The following is a 14,380-nucleotide window of genomic DNA, read 5'->3' on the forward strand; positions in this document are numbered from 1 at the left end:
AGTCTCCTCAGGAATCTGATTGTCTTTAGATAGACATGATTAGGAGATGTGCTGTTTCACTTTTCTTATTACTCAACTCAGAGTAACTGAGTAGCAGGTGTTAGCTGTCTATCTGGTGTATAACAGCTGGTACTGGCTTTTGCCTGAATGGTGAGATTTTATAGGGTATTGTTGTAGCTTGTCTTTATGACCCCAATTGCTGTCTTTTCTTGGGTAATGTAGAGAGAGAAAGAGACCTCCACCCCCAAAGTAAAAGGGGAACCAAAAAAAACAAAAAGTAAAGCCATTTAAAAAAAAAACCCAGATTATATACTACAGTCAATAATTGCAAAAAGAAAAACAACTGTAGCAAAATATGAGTATGACTTTAACACCCCTCACTCAGCCAGATGGAGCTGTTCTGGGAGACTTTTAAGACAGTTCCTGTTGATTTCTGCCCCTAGATTCTGTGTGCTGTAGTCTTAGCTGAGCAGATCCATACATTTGCCCCTCCAGGGCGGGGGGTAGGGGTGGTGTCCACTCACTTAGCACCCCATCTAGTCACCAGAGTGGAGGTACACAGACAGTGAGAGACCAATGAACAAGAAAAAATGTTCACACCTTTATCTCCTTTGATCTATCAGACCTCTGCAGTGGGAGCACTCCTCTGATCCTGCTCCATTATACCCAAGATGGCTGCTCCGGCACCTGCTGGCAATGCAGATCAGAAAACGCCACCTTTCTGGCTTCTGCTACAAATCCCACTAGCAGTAAGCCCTCGATCCTTCTAAATATTCCTCTATCTGTAGTTCAGAGTTCTGGGACTGTCCCCTGAACCTGCTTCATCCAATATTCTGTGTTATTGCTGTTGGAGGTCTGCACGGAGCTTCCCCTTAATCCGCCATCAACCCCACCCCTCTTTCTTCTGTCTTCTTTTGATGGTTTCTGCATCATTCAATAATTTGCCCATAGAGTCTTTCAATACCGCAAGTTGAGGTTTGAATTTTTTACCATTCCCTCAGTTTGAGAACTACTGATTGTGTTCTTCCCTTTTGGTTTTCTAACTCCCAAGTCTTTGTACATTTCATTATCATATTTGACTTTGTCTTCTCTATCTGTCCAACTCTTGTACCTCCTCACTTCTTCCATTTGCTTTAGTATATCTACCCTGGAGAGCAAGTTTCAGAGTCTCTTCTGATATCCATTTTGGTCTTTTCCTTCTTTATTGTCTTCTTATTGAACTTTTACTTTCTTCCTGTATGATGTTCTTGATATCATCCCACAACTCTGGTCGTTGGTCTTTAGTGTCTAATGCATAATATCTATTTGTCAGGTAATCTCTGAATTCAGATGGGATATATTAAAGGTCATATTTTGGATCTCGTGAACTTTTAAGAATTTTCTTCAGCTTCAGCCTGAATTTGCATATGAGCAGTTGATGGTCTGTTTTACAGTCTGCCCTTGGCTTTGTTTTGGCTGATCATATGGAGCTTTTCTACCATCTCTTTATACAGATGTAGTCAATTTGAGTTCTGTATATTCCATCTGGTGAGGTCCATGTGTATAGTCTTCTTCTATGCTAAAAAATGGTATTTGCAATAAACAAATCATTGGTCTTGCAAAATTCTATCAGGCAATCTCTAGTATCATTTCTGTCACCAAGGCCATATTTTCCAACCACTGATTCTTCCTGTTTGTTTCCAATCTTTGCATTCCAATTGTGAATAATAACCAACACATCTTATAGGAATGGGAGTTTTAAGTATAGTAATTTCGATTTCCATCAGCAATGTATGAGAATTACAGTTTCTTCACATCATTACTAAAATTAATATTGTCTCCTTTATTTTAGCTATTCTTGTGTGTGTTTAGTGATAATCTGCCTTTTTCTTACTAATTTATAGCATTCTTTATAATTACTTATTGTATATGCATATTGCATATCCCCCTTGCTCTGTGACTTGTGTTCCTACCTTTAAAATGCTGCTGTCTGTTGAATAGAACTTTAAAAATTTAAGATAACTCAATTTACAATTTTTTTTCCTTTTCTACGTTCTGTATCTTGTTTAAGAAATCTTTGCTTGTCCAAAGTTCAATTTTCTATTCTTTTTTTTTTTTCTTTTACATTTAGAATTAGAGTCTATTTTTGTCAACAATTCTGTTGGGTTTTTTAACCCTCTAGTAGTGGCCCTCTGTTGGTCCAAAGTTGGGAGTATCAGGTCTGTGCCTATAGTTAAAGCCAGCAAAGGTACCCAAGGTATAAAACAAACAAACAGCTTCAGAACATAACTCACCTTTGTGAGATTCCCTCCCTCTGGGCTTTTCGCAAACTCCTTCAGTTCTTGTTGTCTTAACAACTTCGTGATACTGTCAAAAGATGATTTTTAGATTTTTTTTTTCTGATTTTTTTTTTTTTTTTAATGTGCTTTACAGGAGCACTAGTTCGTCATTAATAACTAACTCCATGTCTCTTGGAAGTGGAAATGGCCACTTTAGTTTTTTAAACATGTTCATGTCTCTTGCATTGTAAACATATCAAACCTTCATCCTTTCCTTGATACCTGACTTCATCCAAACTTTTTGCCTCTATGTCACTAAATCCTCAGGACATTTCTGTCTTCATTCTACCTCATCTCTTAGCAAGATATAATTTTGTTGACAACTTGCTCCTTCTTGAAACACTATGTTTTTTCCTTTGGTATTTATGATCAACATTATCTTGGTCTTCCTCCTATCTTTTTAGATGTTTCTCTTTTGCAATTCATCTTTTTCCTACTCTTCAAATATTAGGAGTTCCTCAAGATTCAGATTTTCCTTTCACTCTTTTCTCTCCTGGTAATCCCTTCTGAGACCATGCCTTCAATTACTACCTGTGTTCAACAGGCAGTCCCTGGGTTATGAACACCCAACTTAGGTTCATAACTAGTTATGAACCAATGCACATAAATCCTACAGTATTAAAAACTCAAGGTATATACAGTGGTTCTTAATAACAGTATCAAAACATTCTTATTTTATTAATGTATTATTATTTGAAAGACATTTTAGTGTAACTGGGATGTTTCTGTAATGTTTCTTATTCACAGAAAGTATAATGTATACTGAGACTAACTTACGTTAGACGTGAAAATACCTTACTGTTCCAACTTACATATACATTTGACTTTATTAAAGACAGATTTAGGACCAGAACTCCTTTGCAATCCTGAATTAACATTTCCATTTCATACTATTTTTAGACATTCTGATTGCTACACGCAATTGCCTAGTTGATATCCTAACTAGGATGACCCAGAAGCACTCCAAATTCAGAATGTCTCAAAAAGAATTTATGATTTGTCTACCTATGACACAAGTTAATCATAAATAAGTTCTTCATAAAGCATCTTTTCCCTTGTTTGTATATCCTATCCATAACTGAATCCCTTAAATATCCCTTCAGTCCATTTGTTTCTCTCCATGTCTTTGATTACATTCTTAAACTATTCTCATCTTGATAGATGAGTTTGATGACCATATTCTTTCTGCACATTATGGTCTACGTATTCTCATTTTTAACTACTGTGGCCTTTCATTATCTTAAATATATCTTGACTGAGTGCATTTTTGCATGCTGTTCCCACTGCTTGGAATCCTCCAAGTCTTTTGTTCCATCAGATTTTAGTTCAATCTTTACTTAAGAATCCTTTCTTAACATGATCATTACCCCTTATATGTTCTCATAGTTTCATGAAGTTTTTTTTCATAGCATTTATCCTTGTGATTTTCATGATTTTTCAAAAATAGAGAATAAACACCATAAGAGTAGGGACCCTCTGTGTTTCTGGTCCCATTGTGTTCCTGGAACCTTATGTGGTACCTGGCATTTAAGCACCTAGTGAATGTTTGTTGACTGCACTAATAAGTTCTCTCCCTACCCATAGCTGAGGTGAAGCGTGTTGGAGATACACTCTTGGGAATGGCTACACAGTGTGTGCAAGTGAAGAATGTGGTTAAGACCTCGCCTCAGACCCTGTCCAACCTCTGCCTCAAGATCAATGTCAAACTTGGTGGCATAAACAACATCCTAGTCCCACACCAGCGGTATGAAACGTTTTTGTCTACTTGTTCTTGTCAAGGTACATCCTGGGTGTTGATGAAGCTATAGAACCCTGCCCTGCAGAGAGAATCTGATAAGGGGGAAAGAACTAAAGTGGTTGTTAGGATGGTCCCAAGAAGAGAGGTCTCAATTCCTCACCATTGTTTCTCTTCTTTGCTCAGCTCTGCCGTCTTTCAGCAGCCAGTGATATTCCTGGGAGCAGATGTTACACATCCCCCTGCAGGGGATGGGAAAAAACCCTCTATCACAGCAGTGAGTGATACTGTGCAACTTATCTCATAATGATCTCCTCTTAGCTCTGAGCCACCAAGGCCACACATGATTTCCTTCCCTCTGCTCTGACTCTTGACCCTTCATAAGATATTTGACCATTGCATTATCTGTACCCTTGGTATCTTAGCAAAACTAAATTTATGGTATTTTATGGGGAAGGAAAGGAAATAGCAGTGAGAGTGTTGGCTGTGCCCAGAGACTTGGCCCAGTCTCCATCTCTTTTGCTCTGTGTGTGTGTTTTGATCTCTTGTCTCTCTACGTGCCTACTTTTTGGGATATAGTGGGATGACTATAGCTCTTCACTAAATTCTGTTCAAGAAAATTACTTAGTTGCTGGGACTGTCCTTCCTCTTCTGCCTACATTCCATCCTTCTATTAAATATCTTTACTTCTGTGTTCCCCTAAGGTGTTCCAAGTTGCTAAGGACCAGGCCCTTCTTCCCACTTACTTCTATTCAACCCTCACATTTTTCTATGTAGACTGATTTATTAAAGTAAGTTCAGGGAAAGCCAACACTAATATATATGGAGCTCTGGTAGTGTAGTGGCTACGATTCGGGCTGCTAATCTCACAGTCAGCAGTTCAAAATTACCAGCTGTTACGCAGGAGAAAGATGAGACTTTCTGTTCACATAATTACAGCCTCGGAAACCCTGTGCAGGGTTGGTATGAGTCGGAACTGACTCCACGGCACATAACAGTGTATATATATATCCCTCTTATACTTGTGACTGTTTATTCTGTATTCTAGTCAGTATCCCACTACCCCTTTGAAAATGACATTGTTAACACTACCTCCAAGAGCGCTCTTAGCGCAGTGGTTCCTGAGTGGAAATAAAGACAAACATAACTGGATGAGGTTACTCTTTAAGTTCATATTGCCAAACCCTCACATACCCCTCTGCAAGTGATAGGGAAATCAAATTTGTCTGGTACTTACCTGTGGGCTAGGCCCTGTGAAAGGTGTTTTATATGTACCACAGCACTGCAAACAGCTTATTCTTAGCTACATTTGAGAGGAAGTATAAAGAAGATCAGGTGAATTAAGTAACTTCTGCATGAGTGATAGAACAGAGTTTGTAACCCAGGACTCAGTGAATCCTAAACTTTACTCATTCCATTACACAATTGTTTTCTTGTCAAGAAGCTTTTATCTAAACCCACAATATGAAGGTTTTGGTAGCTGATCCTAGCTTTTGGATTATCAGGTGGTAGGGAGCATGGATGCGCACCCCAGCCGTTACTGTGCTACTGTGCGGGTGCAGAGACCACGGCAGGAGATCATTGAAGACTTGTCCTATATGGTGCGTGAGCTGCTCATCCAGTTCTACAAGTCAACCCGCTTCAAGCCTACCCGCATCATCTTCTACAGAGATGGGGTCCCTGAAGGCCAGCTTCCCCAGGTAGGGATCACAGTAAGTGGAGAAAGCCCTCACACTGACTCTCCAGGGCTAGGTGCTGCTACCTTTCCTAAGCTGTTGGTGCTGGGAGGTGCTACTTTCTAGAGAGCTTAGTTAAATGGGTACTTTTGGGGGCAGGGATCACAACTAGGGGAGGTGGAGTGTACAAGCATCTAATAGATTTCCTTCTTGTAGCAGACGATCCTCAGTGCCTATTTAGTAGTTGATTCATGTCATGTTAGTTAAAGACAAATTCTGTAGTGGTTCTCAAACTTTAGTGTACATTGGAATCACATGGAGGTGTTGTCATTAAGTGATGTTAAGTCGGATCCGACTGAGCAACCCTGTATACTGTTTCCGAGAAGCGGATGGTGGAACTTGAACTTGTGGTTCAAAGTGACTTTGTAGTCCAGCGCATTAAACCACAGCACCACACCAGGACTCCACACCTAAATCACTTGGAGAGTGCTTCTTAAAACAGTTTGTAGGGCTAGACTCATGGAAAGAGAGGGACTGAGTGCTGGTGGCAAGGGGGCAGGCTTGCAGAATGTGTCCTTCGGTTGTTTGAATTATTATATATTCCCGAATGTTTCTGTGTACATTACCTCCGACCACCACCACCAAAAAAAAAAAAACCCAAACAAACCAGAGGGAATGAAAGCAAATACTGTTGAATGATGATTGCAATGAAACAATGATATAAAGCCAATGTTTTTCCATGTAAACTATCACTCAGTTCACAATAAAAAAAAAAAATTATTGGGAATAAAAAAAGCCAAATGCCATAGACATTTCAATTGGTTTAGCTTACACAATTCTGTTGAGTATTGTTGAGTAAAGTTTCTGCCCAAATGGGGCTACCCAGATCAGCTGCAGACAAGAGCAGAGCCTTCAATAGAAATTTTAAACAAGTGGGATCAAGATTCTGAAGCTTTTCTTGGAAAAATTTTAACAGGTGATGAAACATGGCTTTGTCAACATGATTTAAAGGCAAAGCACAGACAAAGCAATGCTACCAAGAGGTGGAAGTGATCCAGTGAAAGCAGTCAGACAGATCAAGAGGAGAAGTTTTGGGATGCGCAAGGCATTTTGCTTTCTAGATAGCTAAAGAAGAATAGTAGCTGCTTATTATGAGAGTGTTTTGAGAAAGTTAGCCAAAGCTTTACCAGAAAAACACCTGGGAAAGCTTTCCCAGAGCATCCTCCTCCATCACAACTGTGTTCCTGCTCAGTCCTCTCATCAAACCAGAGCAATTTTGTAAGAGTTTTGATGGGAAATTATTAGACATTCCCCTTACAGCCCTGATTTGTCTTTTTCTGACTTTCTTTTGTTTCCTAAAAAATCTTTAAAGGATACCCATTTTTCTTCAGTTAATAATGTAAAAAAGACTGCACTTACATGGTTAAATTCCCAGGACCCTCAGTTCTTTAGGGATGGGCTTAATGACTGGTATCACTTGCAAGTGTCTTGAACTTGGTGGTACTTATGTTGAGAAATAAAATTTCTATTTAAAAAAAGCAAGTTTGTAGGGCTCAAGCTTTAGAGTAAGAAGTGAGATGGCACTGTAGGGTAAGCACTGGACTGCTAAACTTAAGGTTGGTGGTTCAAACCTATCATTCACTCCTTGGAAAACCTATACAAGGTTGCTGAGTCAGAACTGAGTTAACAACACTTTACCAACAACCATTTATCAAGCACTTCTTATGTGCCATTAACTCCACTGAGCACTTCAGATGTCTTATATACTGCTTTCCATAGCTCTGTGAAGTAGTTGTTATTCCCATGTAACAGAGGAAGACACTGAAACTTGGAAATGTTAAATGATATTTTCTGTTTCTTCTAAGCTAATAAAAGTGGAGCTGAAATCAAATTGATCTGATTCCAAAGTCCTTATACTTTTAACCATTACACACACTTTTCTCCAAGTCATCTATCTAGTGTTTTCTAAGATATTAGATAAATGTATCAGATCACATCTTTGTTCAGATATGTGTAGTGGCTTCACATAGCCTTGAGCTAAAGTTCAGACTATTCAGCAGAATGGTCAGCATTATTAAACCTCTACCAGATTTTGTATGATTTTATATAATCATTTGTCATAGTCTTCATGGCAGCTTTGTGAGACTAGTTTTCTTAGTAACATTGATAGGCATGGAAGAAGATTAATACAACTCGATAAAATTTGGGCTTAAATCTAGCTTTGATTTCAATTCCTATCTTTTTCTACCATATTTACCTTCCTATATCTGATGTCCAAGGCGATCACAGTTAATACCTATTGCTGTTTACTTGTGACATCTTCCTTAGCTTGCCCCTTTTCTTGTAATCCTGCTTCTTTGTAGGACTGAATTCATCTGCTACCTCTGCACCCATTCCTGACCATTCCTGCACCAGTCTGCTCTTCACTGGTGGTCCAAACCCTGTCTGCTCTTGGAACACACAGGAAGAAAACCCCCATTATCCTCTTAGTTTTTGAATTAACATATTTGGGACATTGATTTTAGTGATTCCTCTGTGAACATTAGGTCTTTCTATGAGTAGGAACCAGGTAAGTGCTCAAATGGTATACCAAGCCTTCCAGTCAAGGTTTTATAGGAACAGATCCAGGTGAACTGAGTATAAAGCTATTTTGAATGAAAGGGTTTGGCATTCCCAATGGTTGAGCATCAGCTTATAAAGGGACGCTAAACAAAAAGCTGAGCAGTCCCTTAGTTCAGAAAAGTGCATGAACTCAAGAGGAGCTATGTGTCTCTTTGTCTCCTTTCTCACCCTGTGCTTAGATCCTCCACTATGAGCTCTTGGCCATCCGTGATGCCTGCATCAAACTGGAAAAGGACTACCAGCCTGGGATCACTTACATTGTGGTGCAGAAACGCCATCACACACGCCTTTTTTGTGCTGACAAGAATGAGCGAGTGAGTTAGTGGAGGTCACCCAAACCCTCGTCCTGTCTCCCTTCTCTTGTAGGGGAGAAATCCTTCCGATAAAATCTGAGTTTTCAGTTCTTGATCTGTCCATCCTTTCTGACCCCTTCTCTTCCTGGCTCTTACGGTCTTTTCTCTAGCACCTCCCTCACTTAGCTTTCCCCTTCTCCTCCCTTTCCCTTATACTTCGTTTCCCTCCTACTAGCTCCCTGGCCTAGACCCCATATATAGACCAGCTCCCAGGCAAAGGAAAGGGAGCTACCATTTATTGAAATTCTCCTAGAAGTGCCAGATACTGTACAAGGCATCTTTCTCACAGCAACCCTGTGAGGTAGATGCTATAATTAATATAATTATTTAAGCTCAAGAGAGTTTAAATAATTAGATAAGACTATACAGCTAATAAAAAAAAAAACAAAAAAAAAACAATACAGCTAATAAATGAAAACCAAGGATTTGAATGCAGGTCTATTTGAATTCAGAAGTCCTTTATTTTAAGACCATGTATCCTCTGGGAACAACAGTTTCTACTGAATTCTTTGGATTCTGGTGGAGTCAGAGTAGAACTGAACCAGAGCCCTAGCTACGGCGAGGCAGGTCTGGAGATCTTTGTTGTGTTTGTTTCTCTACAGATTGGGAAGAGTGGTAACATCCCTGCTGGGACTACTGTGGACACCAACATCACCCACCCATTTGAATTTGACTTCTACCTTTGTAGCCATGCAGGCATCCAGGTAGCTGGACTATGTTCTGGAATTTCCCTTGGATCAAAGATAGTTAATTATTCCCACTGACTCTGGATATATCAGTTACCACTGAGTAGCATTCAAATCAGAATTGCTTTCTTACTAAACTGCAAGTGCACCTTGAACAGAAATGTACTTTGAACATTTTGGGCAGGTTGCCAATAGAAAGGGTGCTTTACTACATAGGGGCTTTATGTCAGCTTGTTCATATGTGGGTCATCCATTCTAGCAGTGCTCTTCATAGTGATCCTGTTTCTTATCAACAGCCATTCCTCTGCCAAATCTGGGGCCCCTCACCTTTCTATTCTCTCTAGGGTACCAGCCGACCATCCCATTATTATGTCCTTTGGGATGACAACCGTTTCACAGCAGATGAGCTCCAGATCTTGACATACCAGCTGTGCCACACTTATGTACGATGCACACGCTCTGTTTCTATCCCAGCACCTGCCTACTATGCCCGCTTGGTGGCTTTCCGGGCACGATACCACCTGGTGGACAAGGAGCATGACAGGTGAGGCCTAGGGTCTGGCTGATCTCCTTTTTGCTTTAGTCTCTTGTACCAGAACCCTCTTAACTTCTCTTGGGTAGAAGGAAATGGAATTTGTCCAGTGTGGTACCCTTGGGCTCATCTGCCAGAACTTGGCTTGGGGTTTTCTTTTAAATTGGTGTGGGGGTCTTTCCGCCATTTTTCTGTGCTGGTGCTCGTAAGAGTGTCAGTAATGCCGAGAAGAGAAGCAAATGTAGGATCTTATCCGGCCGCGCTCCAAAGTCATCATCTGGTTCCTGACCATGTTGATGAAGCATGGTTACATTGGCGAATTTGAAATCATTGATGATCATAGAGTGGGAAAATGTTGTGAACCTCACAGTCAGGTTAAACTAGTGTGGCGTGATCAGCCCTTGGTTTGATATGCAGCTGAAAGACAGAAACGTGGCAGAATAATCTCCTTCTGTCCTGTCAGTTTGATTTCATTGTAGTGAAAACCTCAGCTGGCATCATGGACCACAAAGCAGCAAGACAAAAACACACAGAAAGGAAACTCCTGGGATTCTTTTTATAGGGATGTAATGCATACAAATAAAATGCCTCAATGGACACACACACACAAAAAAAATGATGTGGGGATTGGTTACCTTAGGATAGGTGAGGGGATTTAGTAGCAATCAGCTCATTTGACCAGGAAGTACTTATTTCATTTTTATTTTTCAGTGGAGAGGGGAGCCACATATCGGGGCAGAGCAATGGACGGGACCCCCAGGCCCTGGCCAAAGCCGTTCAAGTTCACCAGGATACTTTGCGCACCATGTACTTTGCTTGAAGGCAGAACGCTGTTACCTCACTGGATAGAAGAAAGCTTTCCAAGCCCTAGGAGCTGTGCCACCCGATCAGAGAAAGCAGGGAGGAGGAGGGAAGTGGGGTAGGGAGGATCGTAAGAGGCTTTGCTTCCTTCTACAGAGGGTGTGAAAGGGTGGGGAACCGGGTTGGCAAGCCAGACCACCAGCCAGAAATCTCTGAGATCCACCTCATGCCCCCTACCCTTCACCCCATCTTGTCACATCTGGCCCTGACCCCACTGGACCAAGAGGGGTAGCACCGGTGCCCACCATACACACAGGTGTCTCATGTGACTCACAGTGCTATATATAGACTCATGCCTGACAGCTTGGTAAGGTCGGCTCTTCACCTTGCGGTCAAAAGCTGGTAGGTTTGGGTTTGATACTTTAGACGGGAAAGTGAGGGGCTTGGGAAAGTGGGTGGGAGGAGGGAAGGATTATTTAGGAGCCTTAATCAGAAAAGGTCTAGATTTGTTTAAGAAGAAAAATGAAAGCAGACCCAGATCAATATTTTAGGATACTAGATGTTTTAATGGGTTTGGAAACCAGTTTGTAGGAAGATTTTTAATGCTAATGGTTTTGGTTGCTCCTCCCCCAGCTGCCATCCCCTTTGCCTTTATTCTTATCTTTCGGCCCTTTCTACCCCACCTTACACCTCCTCCCTGACAGACATCCAGCCCTTAGTAAGACTTAAGGCACTATGGCACTTAGCTCTGAAGTGACACGACCCTGTCTTCCTTCCGCCTGCTGGTGGGTAACCAGTGCCTTCCCTGTAACGGTAATGCTGCAGAACTGCAACCTTTTGTACCTTTCTTTTGGGGGATTGGGTAGGGTGGGACAGGAGGAGGTATATGGGGAAGAAATACCCTAACTCAAACCTCCTGCCAGAATGCCAGCTATTTTGCATTTGAAGGACTTGACTTCCACATTCATTAAGCTTTTAAAAAGATCACAACCTCAAGATGGTTAAAATCCATTGACATTTGCACTTTCAGACATAAGAAGTTTCAGAGCTGCTGAGATGACTGGCCCCTGGCCTTTCCATTTATGTCTCCTTCTCTCCCTGTCCCTCCACTTCCCACTTGGGCCGGGTCTGCCGTTAGTGTCATAGCATATCTCACTTTTGGCTTCTTTTTTTCTCTGATGGTCAAGTCTCTTATGTTTCACAATTTCTTAACTCTGGGGTATCTTATAACAAAAGATCCTTAGGTTTAAGATTAAAAAAAGAGAAAACTAAATGTTATTTTTATACCATAACTTGAGTCTATTGCCAAAATCTGGAATTCCCTCCCATACCCACTGAGTTTACATCCTCGAAACATTGAGCCATCAGAAGGAACTGTGTACCTGATTTGTTCTCTGGCCTGGCTAGGTAGGCGGTGGTTATCTCCCCAAAGTGGAGTTTAGGCTCCATCCTTCCTCTGTGCAGATAATACCTTTTTCATGCTGTAGGTTCCCACCTCAGCACTGTCCTATACTGTTTCCTGCAATTGCATCCCTTCCTTTGGACTGTCCTCTGACACTTGGACTCTTCCCCATGATTCCAGCATGTCCTGTGGATGCGCTGGGAGATTTTGCTGCTCCTATAGCTTCTGTTTACACAAATGAATTTTTCCTGGTTTCCCACTAGGGCATGTGAGTGGGTGGCATGGTTTATTGTATTTTTAAAAATAGTCTCCCTGGACAGAGAAGGGACTTGGCTGTCTTGCAAGAATGGGAAGGTAGGGGGTTCTAGCTTGGCACCTCTTGGCTTCAAGGCAAACCCCCTCCCCCTTTCCTGACTGTTCATTTTTACCACCCCATTGCCTGGAATGGGGGGTTATAGCTACAGTGTGGAAAATTCTCTTTTGGAGGAGCCTGGGCTTCGGTTTGTCCCAATCAGGTGGTGAAGCCATGACACTTTAGATCTAGCCCAGGTCTGGGGGCCGGCTTGGAGGAAGACTGGTCTGAATCCTGGTCTGTGCTGTTAGAGCTACCCTTTCCTGTCCCCAGCAGCCAGACTTGCTATGCAAAACAATCTATCCCAGATTCTGTTCTGGTTGGCTATATTGTTCAGCAACGTCACAAAGCGTAGCACAAACATTCATTATGGAGAAGGCATCAGGACTGTTGAGTAACTCCTTCTGTCCTTCTGGCTACAGTATGGGCTGTCCCTTAGGTACAAGCCCAGCTTGAAGAACAGAAAGGAGAGCTCAGGGAGGAGGCAGCTCAGTGGAGAGCCTACATTCCTTACACAAGTGCCTAAAGAGAGTGATGCCAACACTCCATCTACCCTGTCCATTGCCTTCATATCCTGTCTACTTCGTGTTCAGTCAACTGTTAGGGGAGGGGAGCTCTCCTGGGACAGTGGGCTCTGCACATTCTCTTCTTGGGTACATTTTGGGGCTGGGATTTAGGGTACTATTCCTGGAGGGTCCAGTCATTCACCAGCATTCGCAAATGTCCATAAGGATCAGGTGGCAGCCACCTATTCCCAGCAATGAGTTTGTGCTCTCTCCTTTTCTCTCTCTGCCTTGCTCTCTCCAGTCAGGTTTTGAGCTGGGATTTAAAGTGCTTCTTTAGCCCTATTGGCATTGCACGTACCATTCAACAATATTAGCAAGAGGAGTGGCTTGGGCAGTGGCAAAAAAATGACTTGCTCTGATTTCTCCCCCACCCCCAAAGCTTTGAGACTTGAAAACTCTCTTGACCTTGAGGATTATTCTGATCTGGAAGGGGCTGTATACAAGTTAAAAAATGGTGTTGCTTCAAGAAATTCTTCTTACCCCAAGCTCTGAGAAAACTTGTGAGGACCCCAGCCTCATCCTCTTCGATATTTTTTTGCTTCCATCATTCCACTGTTTTGCCTTTTTCTTCCCCTCCTCTATTCTCTTGGCTTCCTTTTCCTTTTTTCAGTTCATTCAGTTTGCTTGCTGGCCTGCCTGCCTGCCTGCCAAAGTTTACGGATGAACTTTGCATGGCTGCAATGATCCCACTGTTAGCTTGCAAGAAAGGCTTTTTTTCTTGGGTACAGAAGACCAAGAACTTGTTCCCCAATCTCGGTGGTGTCTCCTTCTTGAGTTGGGCTGCCCTCAGGCTTATATGCAGCAGGCCCACACAACTGGCATTGAATCAGGACTTCTGGCAGCGTTCACACCTATCCATTCCTTGGGGCTCATTTATCCTCATTATCCCCTGTACCTGGAGTTCCCTTTTCTAAAGATGTTCTAGGGTTGACCTACTTGAGTATCCAGGATCAGAGGGGTTGGGGTTGAATGTGGGGGAAGAGAAGAGAAAGGAGAGAATTTGAATGAATTGAATGTGGGGAAGGAAGGCACTACTATTATCCTTTTTACAGGCCACTGAATCACATTGGGGATTGAGGTGCTACTGCTGGCCTCTGGGGATAAGCCTCAGGCTGTTGTTGCTGGGAATTAGAATGAAGAATAAGATACTTAAAAGTATGAAGCCTTCCTGAAAAAAGTTCCTGGTTCCCACCTACCACCTAGCTTCTCTTTTGCTTCCTCTTTGGCTAAGTAGCAGTGTTCTGGAGTAGTTTTCTTTTTCTCTCCAGGATTTCTATGAATGAAGGAAGCAGCCAAGGAGATGCTGACTCTTTAGCTGGTCCATATATCATCTGCAA

The 14,380-nt window shown here is 41.9% G+C and overlaps 1 protein-coding gene across 2 annotated transcripts in view; it reads left to right on the forward strand.

The window, feature by feature from the left end:
• AGO1 (argonaute RISC catalytic component 1) overlaps positions 1 to 12,093 on the forward strand; it is a 49,228-nt gene extending 37,135 nt beyond the window's left edge. The window contains exons 13-19 of one of the 2 annotated variants that reach the window (XM_006867530.1): positions 3,903 to 4,062; positions 4,240 to 4,330; positions 5,559 to 5,753; positions 8,531 to 8,665; positions 9,307 to 9,408; positions 9,735 to 9,934; positions 10,634 to 12,093. In XM_006867530.1, coding sequence (XP_006867592.1) covers positions 3,903 to 4,062; positions 4,240 to 4,330; positions 5,559 to 5,753; positions 8,531 to 8,665; positions 9,307 to 9,408; positions 9,735 to 9,934; positions 10,634 to 10,742 — 992 coding nt within the window. In that variant the 3' untranslated portion in view covers positions 10,743 to 12,093. The remainder of the gene's footprint in view (positions 1 to 3,902; positions 4,063 to 4,239; positions 4,331 to 5,558; positions 5,754 to 8,530; positions 8,666 to 9,306; positions 9,409 to 9,734; positions 9,935 to 10,633) is intronic. The other variant, XM_006867531.1, reaches the window with a different exon arrangement.
• The last annotated feature ends 2,287 nt before the right edge of the window (positions 12,094 to 14,380 follow it).

This window comes from Chrysochloris asiatica, unplaced genomic scaffold, assembly GCF_000296735.1.
Source record: "Chrysochloris asiatica unplaced genomic scaffold, ChrAsi1.0 scaffold00106, whole genome shotgun sequence".
NCBI classification, from domain to species: domain Eukaryota; kingdom Metazoa; phylum Chordata; class Mammalia; order Afrosoricida; family Chrysochloridae; genus Chrysochloris; species Chrysochloris asiatica.